Below are 15402 nucleotides of genomic sequence, written 5' to 3'. Positions count from 1 at the left end.
AAAATGCCACAGATGAAGGTCTGCAGACAAAACCACTTTGACAACACTTCCACTGGTCAGAAAAAGAAGTAAAACTTTCCTCCAACTCTTCTTTAGAATTTCAATTTTTAAAAATAAATGAACAGAGGTTTTTTTTTTGGTTTTTTTTTTAAGTTTAAAAATCTTATTCCCCCAATTGTATTTTAAAATTTTTATTTCAGAGTAACTCAACATAAATAAATTTCATTGATCCGTATAAGTTGAGAGTCTGCAATATTTCAGATTAACTTAAATACACAGATGACAGTGGAAAAGAGAGAAAATTTCACACCAACATCGATGTCGTACAGCGTACAAGAACGGAAAGAACAGAATCCAAAGATTAAAGCTATAAAGTTTAACTTGTTAAAGAAAAGAGAGAGGAAAAATGGTAGAATTGTAGATTATTATGATTATCGAGAGATTACTAATCTGTTCATGGAAAAATTAAAATCAGCATTTATAATATACCACATCAGATCCCAAAAATTCTTATCTCTATTTAAACTGTTTAGTTCAGTATTGTCAGCAAGAAAATTGCCTGTTGCCAATAATAAATAAATACGAATACCTGCCATGATTTAAGAACAACAACAAATTATAAATTTTAAAAAAATTGTACAAAACAAATTTAAACATTTTTAAATTGAAAAAAAAATAATAATAATAATAAAATTAATTTAAAATTAAAAAAAAAAAAATTAAATTAAAAAAAAAAAATAAAAAATAAAAAAATAAAAAAAAAAAAATAATAATAATAAAAAAATATATATATATATATATATACACAATTACACCATATCTGGTGGTGGGGGGGGGGGGGACTACCATAAAACGTTATGAATTCTTTATAAGGAATTTAGTGAGAAATGGAACCCATTCTGGCCTGCGGAAATGGCAACAAACGGGAACGTTACATCAACCTTATTATTATACCCAAAAAGAGGGGATTTCAACAGTTCAAAAACTGTATTTTATATTAAATGACAAAACATGTTACGGAAGTAGGAAATAAAATTACAAGGATTGTACAAATAATAATGATAATAATAATAATAATAATAATAATAAAATAAAATAATAAAATAATAATAATAATAATAATAATATAATAAATAATATAATAATAATAATAATAATAATAATAATAATAATAATAATAATAATAATAATAATAATAATAATAATGAAAAGACCAGACAATAACTAAGACGCCATCATAGTCATAGTCACACATTTGTTATGGAATCAATATTGAAAAAGTATAAATAATAATAATAATAATAATAATAATAATAATAATAATAATAATAATAATAATAATAATAATAATAATAATAATAATAATACTAAAAGACAGAATGGTCAAAAGACTTCACCATCACAACAGCTGTGGAATAATGTCAGATGACTACTTACTGAATGCGAGACCTCATCTTTTGTTTAATTCTGATGTGTGACAACAAAACTTGTATGGGTCAAGGTTGAAGGCATAGATGTATGTATGATGATATGATGACACGTATTGACATAATATTACGACAGACAGACAGACACACAGACAGATAGACAGACACACATGAACAGCAGCAATCTGATAGAAAGCCATGGAACAACATTATGATGAATGTACATATTATATGTCGATTTCAGCTATATGTTATTTGGGCTGGGGTTTTTTTTTGTTTTTTTTTTAAATTTGTTTTTTTATGAACATTTATAAAATGTATTTAGTCCTTTTTAGGCAGAAACAAGAATGATGGCCAGATAGAACATGGTAAATAAAAATTTTAAAAAAGATTAGCAGAAATCTTCATGTTTTGATTTGTTTTATGTCTAAACTGGTAAAACAAAAAACAAAACAAAAACAAATGGGGGTGGGTGGGGGGGTTGGAATAGTGCATTCTGTAAGATTACATACAAATAGTCTGAAAATGAAAGTAGACCTAGAAAGCGCAACTTAAACAGCCACGGTTTAAGCATGTGAGGTTGCTTTGGAAATTAAAATCTCTATCAAACAAAGTGGAAGAAAAGTGAAAATGAACCACCTTTTTAAAATTTATTTTTAAATCAAAGATAAGATCAAGTATGAAGCTTGTACAATTATCCAAATTCTTAAATTAAAAAATAAAATGGTGATTATCGCGAGATAGGGAAATACTTTTTAAAACTAATATGAAAGAGCAAGAAAAGTGCAACAAAGCCTCAGTCAGTCAGAGTTTTTATCATTACAATATTATATTTATATCTATTTTAATAAGAAAAAGAAGGAAGAATGAATAAACAAAGGACTGCGACATCGAATGGACAAAGGTCTTACCTGTTGACAGCTTTTCCACGAAGCAAGCTGAGTTAATGTGAAAACAATGCCACGAAATCAATAAGAAACATTCTTTTATTTGTTTCCTTGGGGTTTTTTTTTGTGTTTTTTTCTTTAGTTTTTCTTGGGATTTTTTGGGGTAATGGGGGGGGGGGGGGGGGGGGGTATGTTTTTGACAAAAAAGGATTTGAGCTTCACTGGTTGCTAGTTCAGATTAGTCAGTGAGGAAGTAAATTTTGATGTTTTAATGCACTTGCAACACTGAAAAATGGTGATAGTGAATGACATAATCAGTCGTATGGTGAAAAGGTTTTAAGTGAGATATTGCCAAGTTTAGTTAGAAGGTCAATTTTTACCAAAAATGAGTTCTTGTCATAAATGATTAAATCAACCCTCTTTGTACATCTTCGGGAAATATCAAAGCTTAATTTCACTTCTAAATATATTTTACAGCTAGTCAAGTTGGAAAAAGTATGAAATTTGAGAAAAGTTGCTGTATACCTTTCCCATACATCTGATCATAACTTCATGAAAAATCACCCATATTTACTTCAAATAAATATTAAAATGCTCTGGGGAGCATATTCTTTCAGAAAATGAAAAAATAAATTTTAAAAAATGCAAATCCAAAATTTTCACCTTCCAACTGATTATGTCATGCACTGACACAATTAAATTAGCACTTGTAAACAGAAAATGTATCAGATGGTGATAAAACTAATGTGGATCTAGATGTCGGCTGCCTTTCAAAGAATAAATAGTTATAATTTCTAAATGAATTTTAAAACAAGAATAACTCAGAAGAGGACGTCATTATACCTTAGTATAATGATGCCCTCATCAAGAACTCGTACATTTGACAACATTGGAAAAGAGATCCCAATGAACATTCCTAGTTTGCATTTCAGCGTAGCCATTGTTAACATATAGCCTGACACTAGAACCCTCTAGGACTGGCAGTTGGACGTCATTTTTTAGGTTTGTGTAGCGTCTAGTGAGTTGTCGTTAGTAGAGCTCAAGGAAACAAGTTATTTCATTGGTTGAACTATTGAATACACAACTCACGATTTTTTTATTTTGTGGCATTTTTTTTGGTCAGTGTCAGGCTATAACTTTACGATGGCTACAATTTCAGACACAACGAAAGTAAAAACTAGTTACAATAAGAGTACGGGTGAAAGGAAATCAAAACTCAATAAGCAGACAGTTTCTCTACTGTGTCCAAGAACCAAAGCCTGCTGGTATGAGTCAATAATGAAGTGATTTGTTTATTCGATGATGATGATGATGATGATGATGATGATGATGATGATGATGATGATGATGGTGATGAGGAGCAATAATTTTTAAGTCAAAGGACATGACGATGATGATGATGATGATGATGATGATGATGATGGCTCTGAAGAACAATAATTTTAAAGTCAAAGGACATGACGATGATGATGATGATGATGATGATGATGATGATGATGATGATGATGATGATGATGATGACAACAACTACAACGTAACAGACATGTAACAGACAATGGACTATAAATCTAATATTCTATTTCTTTCGATCCACTCAAAAATCTCCTGATATAGAAAATAAATCAAAATGTTAATAAAATAAAAGCCAGTATCAAAGGACTGAGTAGTTCCAAGCTGTTGGACGCTGTGGACTGTCACAATCAATGGCAGACTTTTCTGCCGTCTGTCTGTAGTCTCTGGAATCTAAGTAATGAACTCACATAGCAGCCATCTTTTCAAAGAGCTAAATCGGGACAGCCTAACACACACAGCACTGTCATGACCCCAATAAACAACAAAATATTTGGGCAATTATGTGAAACAATCTAGACTTAAATACCTTGAACTTATACATAGCGCAAAATCCACTTAATGTGCTCAAAGTGCTTTATAAGGGGTCCCTGACCAACAGCAACATGTAACATGTAGAACGAGACATAACGCCTGTTAGGCGATATTACAATTTTTTTTTTTCGAACTGAGACAACACTTTTAACAGCCAGGTACTCATTTTACATCTGAGTATGGTGACACTTAAAGCTTTTTCTGATCCATGCAAGGGCCAGTTTCATATACATGAACAGTCCAAATCTTGTTTTCTTGTCAATTCTTATCGGACTGCCAAATTGGGACAGTCCCCGATTTTAACAGGACAGTTGGCAGCTAAGAACTAATGTTTTTAATGTGCAGCTATGTGGTCTAGTGGTATGACACTCGCTTTCGGATCGGAAGGTCCTGGGTTCAAGCCTCGCTCGGCGCATAGTTGAGTTCTTGGAGAAGGTTCTTTCCTCACATTCTCTCACCATACTCAAGTACAAAATGAGTACCTGGCAGTGAACAGCATTGTCTGTCCGAAAAAAATTATAACATCGCCAAAAAGGCATCATGTCCCGTCCTAAAATGTAAATGTTGCTGTTGGGCAGGGACCCCTTGTAAAGCGCTTTGAGCACATTTAGTGAATATTGCGCTATATAAAAGCTCAAGTTTTGTTTTTTTTAAATTGTTTTTGGTATCAGATGAAGAAGGGTTTTGAGGCCAAATTGTTCTGCCTTAGTTACAATTTAGTTCTTTTTATATTCACTTTCATTCATTCCATTTTACAGACCACAGCTTCTAACAGCTTGGTATCATTTAGTTCTTTGACCATGATTATGGTTCATTACATTTTTACACGGTCAAAGGACAAAATGATGATGATGACGATGATGATGATGATGGTGATGACGACGATGATGATGATGATGGTGATGACAACGACGATGATGGTGATGACAACGACGATGATGGTGATGACAACGACGATGATGATGGTGATGATGACGACGACGATGATGGTGATAACAATGATGGTGATGCCGACATGGACGATGATGATGGTGATCACGACAACGACGATGATAATGATGATGGTGGTCAAACATTAAGTAACAAAATGATCTAGGCATTTCAAAACAGGCCACCTTAAGAAATCAAGCCCGCCCCTTCCTCACACACACACACACACACACACACACACACACACACACACACACAGAAAAAGAAAAAAAAACCCAAACAAACATATGAAACAAAATCGTGTTGCTTGAAATCTAAACTACTTCCATCAAACTTTAAACCGTGGCGCTACCTACTAACTGACTACACATTAAACATTTCTCTACAACAGTTTGACTATATTGGTATAATATTGACTACTATGACGGTAAACAGTGACCGATGCAGATAATAATAATAATAATAATAAAGTGAGCGGGTGTCATCACATGACATACTACCTTCCCCGCCTTCCATACAGTAGGCAGCTGATAAAAACCAAATGACAGACAGTTCAATGTCACAATAATAAGTGGTGTAAAAAAACACAGCTTAGACTGTAATAAAAGTTTGAAGCTGTTACGTGTGACACAAAATGACTGTGGATGTCTTACTTGTTGTAGCACGGAGGAATGTTGGAACTTTTTTGGTTTCTCCGTTTACCTCGCACAATGAGTTGTGAATCAATTATATCCGAAGGATGTTTTAAATTTATAGAAAAATATCCGTAGTGCGTATGTGCTTCTTGTGTGTTACCTTTGTTTCTGCTACTCTCCTTCTTCAAAACGTGATTGCAATGATCATTTTGTGGATCTCAAAGTCATAAATACAACAGATAATGACAAATTACAGAAACAGGTTTTGGTGTAAGATAGAATTTTGAAAAAGTGTGTTTGAAACTAAGTCAGACAAAGCAGAAAAAAAAGGGCAGACCTGCCAACTTGAAATGTAAAAAAATCGTAGTTTTCAGAGAGAAGAAATAGAAGTCACTATAATTAACTGTACAAATTAATATTTTACATTTTTCAGTATTAAATATGTCTTCAAAACCCTGAATAGATGCTTTGTGGCACCAAAGTTTTCTTTTTATCACATTTTAATGAATCAAAAATGTCTATTTATTTCTATTGTTGAAGCCAAAAATTCGTATTTTTACCATTTTTTCGTAGTAGTTGGCAGCTCTGAAGGGAAAAAAAATACAAGAAAAAAAAATCATCCCCAAATAATCATCCAAGTGAATTGAGCAAGCTGAATTTTTGGGAGGGTAATTTTTATCTTGTATCTTTCTTTCTGCTTTGCCTGGCCTTGCTTCATGCCATCGAGGAAGACGGAGTCTTTTTTGGGATGATTTTCACTCCACGCTTCGTCAAACACTGGTTTATTCACTTCTTTCCAGATCTTTAACTCCTACAGAACCAATAACTCAACCACAGTGGGAAAGCAAAGATTGAAAGACTTGTGGAAGTTATCCAGTTTTCATCCTCTGATTCGGATAAGGATGAACAGTTCAAAAATTGAGAGAAGGGCATCAAAATTAAAGCAGGATAATTTTCTCTAAAAGACAAATCTTTAATCAATAGCCAAGCAGCTAGACAGTAAAATAAAAAAATAGTAAAAAAATGAACAAAGCAAATTCATAAAAGAACAAAATACTGAAGGTTTTGGGCTCAAATCCCTTCTTCAGCAATTGACAGAAAAGGTTAGAAATGTTCATGCATCACGTTAAATCCAGACAGACAAGATGTGCCAAGAACTTCTCTGCTGAATTTTGACGATTTAACTGTTTTTGTTATGAAAAAAAAATAAAATCAAAACATTTCTGGTATTTTTTTGTCGGTGATGATGACGTTAAATGGTGGAAAAGGAGGACAGTGTATCGGTCCATCCATCAAACTCAAATCAAACCAAAAATACGTGATCCTTGAAATCCCATATATCAGAGTTTTTGACGAGATTTGGATTATTTTAATCTATCGAAATTTGAAGAAAGAATTTTCTGACCAAAATTTCACAAAGATTCCAGTTTGAATACCAGACTAATACAGCAAGTCACAAAGATTCCAGTCTGTTTTTGTTTTGTTTTTAAGGGTTTTACGGCGCTTGCAACACATTAAGGTCATATCAGCGCCAGTAAAAAGGAAGAAAATGGGATAGTAAAAAGTTCTAGAATTACAATAAAGCATCCAAGAAAAGGGAAGACAAAGGGGAATTGGTTCAAATAAGAAACAGGTGTAGATTCCAAAAGCACTCTATCAAAGTACTTAATTTGAGATCACTAAAAGTCTCATCCAGACACAAGCACAGGTTCCCACTAAGAGGAACACACTCAAATGTTTTACAAATCATATACAGTAGAATTACTTTAAACCGAAATTTTGGGGACCTTCTATACCATTTCGGGTTAAAGACATTTTGGTTTAAAGCAAGTTCCCATTTTGCGATGTTTTTCAACTATTTAAGGAATTTGCTCATTTATTAATCGTATCATGGGTTTCGCCTTAAATGGAGTTGTTGAATAAATGCTGTCTTTGTAACCTTTTTTAAAAAAAAAAATTTTTGGGGTGTTTTAAAAATATTTTTGGGAGTTTTCGTTTTCCAATCAAAATTGTTGAAAGAGTTGAGTTCGGGATGCTGTGTTTTTTACATATCACCTTCTTGCTCAACTTTATTATCATCAACTTCACATAGCATTTTGATTTTAAACTCCAACGTGTAAGCACAGTGCTTTCTCTTTGTAAAATGTAAAGCTAAAATAAGATCGAAAGTTCTTGTGCGATAATTGATAATGAATGATGTGCAGCTACTCAGAGGTGAAGTGAAATGGAAATGAAAAGGCGTGTCAATGCTAAGCTGTCTACTACACACCCCTCTTTTGTTGAAAAGCCATTAGGTTCAAAGACCTAATTACATAGAACCCCCCCCCCCCCCCCCCCCCCCCCCCCCGTCATACACGAATATTTAAACAAAAGGGAAATAAAATGGCATATCAATGGTAGTTGTCACCCCCCCCCCCCCCCACACACACACACACCCACCCAGCCCCTCATTGTCGTGTTGAAAATCCAAAGCATCAACACACGAGCGAGAACATCTCGCTTGCGTGATTCTACACCCCAACTCCCCTCTTTCCTCATTTTTCGCCCGCCAGTCACCCGCTGTCTTCCTTTTCCAATCTGTGCGATTGTGGTGTTGGCCAAGCCCAAATTCAGTAATTGAAGTGTTTGCCTACCCCACCCCACCACTCACCTTCATCTTGTAGGTACTTACGCTCTTTGTTTATTATCGCCGGACATTATTACGTGTGGCCACCTTCCCGAATTTTTGAAGAAAAATAGAGAGAGAAAAGGGAAGGTGCTCTCAAGTTGTTTCGGTTTAAAGAAAGTCCTGCTTAGAAGTATTTCGGTTCATCGTAAGAATTAGTACAAAGATAATGAAGAAACTAGTACAATTTATTAAATTCTTTGCGGTTTAAGGTATTTTTCGGTTTATCTTCTTTCGGTTTAAAGTAATTTTACTGTATAATATAAAGAAAGCATGATACAGTGCATAACAGAGAGATGATTTACAATGAAAAAAATATCATCTCCCAAAACTAACTATACATTCGACTGTTTCCCTCTCAGCCAGGGCATCTGGCCAGGACCAGGACAAAACCAAGTAATCTCATTCCAAGACAAAGCATGTTGGAAAACAGATATAAGGGGATAGAAGACACAGTATGTACCCCCCTGCCCACTATGGGAGGTCATGAACCCCACCCAGAGATTCCAGTTTAAATACCAGACTGAGACAGCAAGTCACAAAGATTCCAGTTTGAAGATGTCTATCTTAGAACAGTACTCAATGTCTACTCAGTTTATTACTTACTTTGTGGGGAGTTTGTAGAGATATCCCCTGCCCTCGTTGCTCCACACGATGACTCGATCCACACTCAGGAAATCTCCTCCTGTCCATCGCTCCCCGCGTCTGCTGGCCTCGGAACACAACAGGGTGAAGTCGCTGGCATCGTAGATCTAGAAATGAATTTGAAAATTTTTTCTTTAAGTTTCATTTGCTAGATTATACTTAGATGTTTGGGGTCTTTATTTTGCATTTATACTTTTTTAAAATTATTCTTTGTTATTTTCTGACACAGTCTGAGTCAAAGTTGAAAAATACTCTCCTATTTGAGCAGTTTTAGTGGATATTGCATTATATAAAAGCTCAAGTTGTGGGGAGAGGTTTTGTTTTGGTTAGATGGCAGCTGGAACGAAAAAAAAAAAAAAACAACCTTTTGGGACAGCATCTTCAACATGCTCTACAAAATTGTATTTTTCTTTTCCGTCTTTTGTCCCTGTGGAAACAGTCGAGCTAAACACCAGGAAAGCAATGGGCTCTGTGGTCTAGTGGAATAGCACAAGCTTTCGGGCCTGAAGGTCCCGGTTCGAGTCCCAATTTGAGCCACACGAAGTCCTTTGAAAATACTCTTTATTCAAATTTTCCAATGTACTCATGTGTAAAATGAGTACCTGACCAGTAATAGCGTTGTCTCTGTCAAAAATAAAATAGTGAAAGCACCTTACAGATATCACGTGTTGTGTTTTATTCTATCGTTCACATGAAATGAAATGTTTTGTAAATTTAAGACAAAATATCATTGCCTACCCAATGTCATTGAAATTCCAATATCTTCCAACTTTTACCACACAGCACAAGACCAGAGGACTAGTTCAGTTGGTTACTTGTTCCGATAAGTAAGTTAATAAGTAAATCCAAACACCGCCCAATTTGTTATAAAATTTTTAAGACTGGCCCTATTCTTAAAGAATAAAAGTCTTATATCATTTTCATCCTGTAGGGAAATTTTATATTTTGATAATCTCTTTTTAAAGACTGAAAGTAAACAGGCACTAATGACAGTGCAGTGTCCTATAGTAAGCAAAAGGAGCTAAATTTCATGCACAAGGAAAATAATGAAGCTGACGAAAGCAAAGCAAGGACTGCTGAAAATATCATCTGATTCAATCTCGCCATTCCAAGTTAAGCATCATCCAACTGAAATTTAGCGCCCACATATTTTCCATGTCTTATAATCAATATCCATTTATCCAATTAAGAGTCTACATATCTATGCTGGCTTCGTGTAACCTTTACAAACATTTAAAAAATATTGAAAATTGAAATAATAAAAAAAAAAAAAGAATTTGCATTGAATGCAGACAAATCAAACAGAACAAAAATAGAGTAACTTACTTTGGAAGAATTGCAAAGCATAAAGCACCATATCAAAGCAATGAAAGTCAAGGGTGTTCGCAAAGGACTGTTAGTCGACTATCAAACATTTATCTTTCAACTCAATAACACAATAATGTGAGAAAGCCACCAAATAATTGTATGAAATCTGCAGTGATGGGCAATCCGCCTTTTGCAGATAAAGACGTTGAATAGTCATAATATTATATTATATCATGGATTTCAGTTCACAGCCTCAACGTTTCCTACTAAATGTGATTTATCACTTGATATAGAAAAGCCTTCAACCCACGAGGAAGGCAGTTTATAACATAGAGACTTATCAAGAACTTTCATCCACGATTTCAATCAAAATACTAAACAACAGAAGTCTAAAATGAAAAATAATAAGAAAGTAAAATGATAAATCAGCAAAAGATAAAGGTGAAAAACAAAACAGATCAATGAAAAGAGAAAATAAACAATTTTTTTTTTATATAAAGAAAGAAAGAAAGCAACAACAACAAAAAAAAAAAAGGAAATGATGAAAAAACCTGATAATGCTTTCTTTTTTAAAAATTGCAATCAACTCGTAGAATTTGTTGTCAAAAAGTTAGAAACACCAGCAGTAACAGACCTTATAATGAAGGTAATATTCAATCAGTAGCAGTTTGGCAATGCCATACATAGAATGGCTTCTAAAATTTCGTCAATATTCGACATTCTCAATAATAATATTTCACACCAAATACTGTCGCAAACAATAAATATCTGACTAACCTCTTCAAACTATTACAAACAAAAACTCAGCATAGAATTCACTAAATTAGGACGAATAGATAAAGAATAACAAAAAATGAACAGAAAAATGAACACAGTTTAAAACACAAGGTCCTGCCTCAGAAGAAAAAAAAAACTTATACAGTTTACATACGTAGATACAATACTGATAGCTATGAACAAAGCTATGCTAAGCAAAGACAGCAAAAAGCTATTAAGAAAATAATAATTGCCATTAATATTTCACGTCTTTCAAATTACATATGTTACTCATTGCATCAATCTGCTACTAACAGACCTGCCAACTTCGGAGAGTAAAAAATTCAGGAACATATTTGGGCAAATCTAGGATTTACATGAAACCTGTCTTTACCTTAATTATCAGAAATCTTTTTTTTTTCGTCTTCATAAAAAAATTATCAAACGTAATATATTTTATACTAAGACCATAACAAAAACAACAGCAATATGATTTATACTATGACTATAACAACACAAGAGAAATATGTTTTATACTATGACTATAACAACACAAGAGAAATATGTTTTATACAATGACTATAACAACGCGCGAGAAATATGTTTTATACAATGACTATAACAACGCAAGAGAAATATGTTTTATACGATGACTATAACAACACAAGACAGCGGACACTAGGTGACATCATAACACAATCTAAAAAAGTCACGATATTCTTACTGCTCTTATGGTGGAAATGGTTTATTCTATATTAAAAATAATATAAAGGGAAATTATTATTTGAAAACAAAATAAATCAGTGTCATTGGTATAGTATAGGGTTAAATGCACAGTCCAGCACCCTGTGACACCCCTACCTCACTGGCCAATCATAAAAAAGGAAATTGCAATCAGCAATACTGAGTAGAAAAAAAAGAAGCAAAAAAAAAAGAAAAAAAAGAATTTAAAAAAAAGCAAAACCCTGAAACAATGTAAGCCTTTAAAGGCAAAATTCGATCTTACTTTGACCCAACACCAGATCTCACCGTTTGCATCAAAAACAAGTAATGGCAATGTGATTATAAATCATTGAATAATAATCGCAGAAACGTTTTATTCTCCATTTACAATAATAAAGATAAAAGGAAACTGGTATCTGAAAACAAGAAATCAGCGTTGCTGTGTTACGGAGTTAAAACGACTGAGACACTCCCATGTACTACGTCATCAGGAAGCCCTTCTCTTTTTCATCTTCTCCCATATGCCCTCCCTTCATCCCGTATCCCACAAATCTCATGATAAAATGGAACTTCCTGCTCGGTTTGTAAATTGTTTTCTCTCTCTCTCATTCATTCAAAACCAAGACATCAGGCACCTCATAGGTGATGTTGTTTACTACTATTGGATGTGAATTGGTTTAAAAGCGATACAGTTCTGATTCAATTCTCTATGTATCGTTTTGCAGCAAGGGTATCCCGTTACAGCGAGCTGTTCTGGTTTCCCATTACAGCCATAGTACCTACAGCATGCAGACAACAAATAATGACAGTTCTACACTACACACAGCAATATATTTGGTGACAGCACTAAGAATGATATGTAGAAGAGTGTGAGGTCCATGAAATAGGTCAGCATCACCCAATGACCTTTGATGTCCATCAGAGAGGTCACGCACACAGTAGTAGTCCTTCAGAGCCATTAGGTCCATTTCTATAGCAATTGCTTGCTACCCTCTGGACAGGAACACTGGTCTATCGCAAAGTACTTTCCACCAGATCTAACAGACCCAGCTACCCAATCACTGCTGGGTGGACACGGGGGTCAGAAAAATGTCGACTGCACCCGGGATCGATCTCAGTCCCTTTGCATGTGAAGCGAGTGCTCTGCTCTACCACCTGAGCTATTGAGATCCCCACACACACAGCGCTGACTACCTTTTGTTTTCAACTTGATTGGGCCAATGACAAAGGCCAGTTCCAGTTCATAAATCTTTTTTTTTACTTTTGGTTTTCAATGGGCTGGTAACAAACAGGCATAAAAAAGTTTTTTAAACTAGAGCTTTTATATAGCGCAATATCCACTAAATGTGCTCAAAGCGCTTTACAAAGGGTCCCTGACCAACAGCAACACATAACATGTAGAACGAGACATGACGCCTGTTAGGTGATATTACAATTTTTCCGACAGATTCGACGCTGTTGGCAGCCAGGTACTCATTTTACACCTGAGTACAATGAGAGAATGTGAGTAAAGAGACTTTTTAAAGGACTCAACTAATCAGCGAGGCTCGAACCCAGGACCTTTCGATCCAAAAGCGAGTGTCATACCACAAGACCACATACCTCTTTGAATAAATTTTCTAAGCCCACAGTATGCTTAATAGAGGATAAAACGATATTTAAACAAGTTTGTAAGTGTAAAAACTAGAATCAAGTCAAATTTGACAATTCAAAAAAAAAAATTTTAAGGGAGAAAGAAAGCAAGAAAGCATCTAACATTTGGAATGCCAAAACAAAATATAAAAAGTGGCAGATCTAAGTAAACGAACCAAAATGATCCAAATAAAGAAAAAAAAATTCGGTAAAATTACACAACAATTGGCGCCCATCCCCAGGAAACCTTTAATTGAAAGCAGAATTTTTTTTAAAAAAACAAAAAAAAACTGGTTGTGAAATACAGCACTAGGCAATAACAACCTGCTACTGTTTTTGTCTCTTACCACATCCTTTGTGCGAGTATCAGTACCAGCAAATTTATAAACCTTTAAAGAAGAGATTTGAAAGAAAACATTCTCAAAGCTTACAAAAACAGAAATCGATTATTCACAAACAAAAAGCCACAGAAACACTCACTCACATAGATACATACAGACACATCAACACCAGGACAGAAGATAAATGGGAAATGGGAAAAAATCTAACACATAAAATTCCAAATTTCAAATTGCCGGTTATATTAAATTAAATATCATCTTTAAATAAACAGGCATAAAATACAATAGAAGCTCATTAAAACCATCTTTTCTTAGCTGTATCTTCAACCTCACTTATCCCCAACTCAACAAGAATGTAGCAAGCCATAGATTGAACGGTCTACACATCACTCAGCTTTTTGTTTTTATTTTCAAGATCACCTGAGAGGATATAATAAGTTATCAATAAGTTCTCTCTATAGGAATAAAGATCTGAAAAAGTGTTTGTGAACTTTATCTTACACCAGTGCCTGTCCGTAATTTGTCTTTCTAATGGAAAAGAAAAGTCTTAAAGGTTACACTTATTTTCGAGTGTTGATAGCGGCAACTTTTAAAATGCCTCATCTCACACGACAACATTATGACAATCTATTCAGGTGGCAGCAGCTTCTAATGTTGCTCACACTATTATGTTATGACAATCGACCCAATCAGCAAATTCCTCACCGCACTCGTGCACCGTCGCAAACCTGCCCGGATGCTTCGTCACAACACACCATTCAACTAGATGCTCTGAAGTTTTAGGTTCTATCCCACATTGGGTACATGTTGGACAGACGGAAAGTCCCCACTGATGAAGCGATTTTGCCATTAGGCAGGTTCTCGACCGAAGCCGATTCGCTACCACACAGTGTCTCTTCTTACAGGTGGTGAATTGTTGCCGCTTTTGTGTACAGTTGGAAACCCACATGGCATCCTCGTCGCAATACAATGCTAAACCAGATGCTCTGTGGTTTCGGGTTCTTTGCCACAAGGTTTATATGAGGAACAGGTGGAAAGTCCCAACTGATGTAGGGTAGCAGCTGTCAGCAAGTTCTAGACCTTACACTGTTGGCAGCCGGCCGTGGCCTCCACATATTGCTACAAAACTGACAACTTCTCTCCCAGTTTAGAGAAGACTAGATCCCTGTTCCCACAAGGGACTAAATTTTTTTGGCATTGGTTACGATTGCTTTGGCGGGTAGAACTGGTAAGCATTTTACTTAACCACAAGCCATCAGCATTCAAATTAATGATTTACTTATGTATCACTGGGCTTTATGGCAATTCTTCAGATGGATTGTAAGTTGAAAGTAGTCTGACGGACTCAATACAGATAAATAATAAGATTTGTGTTGCCAAATCCAATGGTGTTGATGTCGTAAATACATCTAGCCACCAAAGCAGCATATATCATTGGATAATGACTGACAAATAAAGCAGGCCTGATCCATACTTTGTCACTTTACAAAAGAAGAGTGAGTCATCATTCATTGCTATGGCAAAATCATTCTTAGAATATCCAGATTAAAATTTACCAGTTAATAAATC

At 34.7% G+C, this 15402-nt stretch overlaps 1 protein-coding gene across 1 annotated transcript in view; it reads right to left on the bottom strand.

Moving 5' to 3' along the window:
* The window catches only part of LOC144976391 (WD repeat-containing protein 7-like), a 98301-nt gene that overhangs the window by 64062 nt on the left and 18837 nt on the right, over window positions 1–15402 (bottom strand). Inside the window, 4 exon segments of the mRNA XM_078920655.1 lie at window positions 1438–1467; window positions 2339–2365; window positions 9035–9180; window positions 13840–13881. Of these exon segments, the coding sequence (XP_078776781.1) occupies window positions 1438–1467; window positions 2339–2365; window positions 9035–9180; window positions 13840–13881 (245 nt within the window).

This window comes from Berghia stephanieae, chromosome 7, assembly GCF_034508935.2.
Source record: "Berghia stephanieae isolate SIO BIC M18660-M18661 chromosome 7, UCSD_Bste_1.3, whole genome shotgun sequence".
NCBI lineage: Eukaryota > Metazoa > Mollusca > Gastropoda > Nudibranchia > Aeolidiidae > Berghia > Berghia stephanieae.
This window is presented reverse-complemented; position numbering and strand designations above follow the sequence as displayed.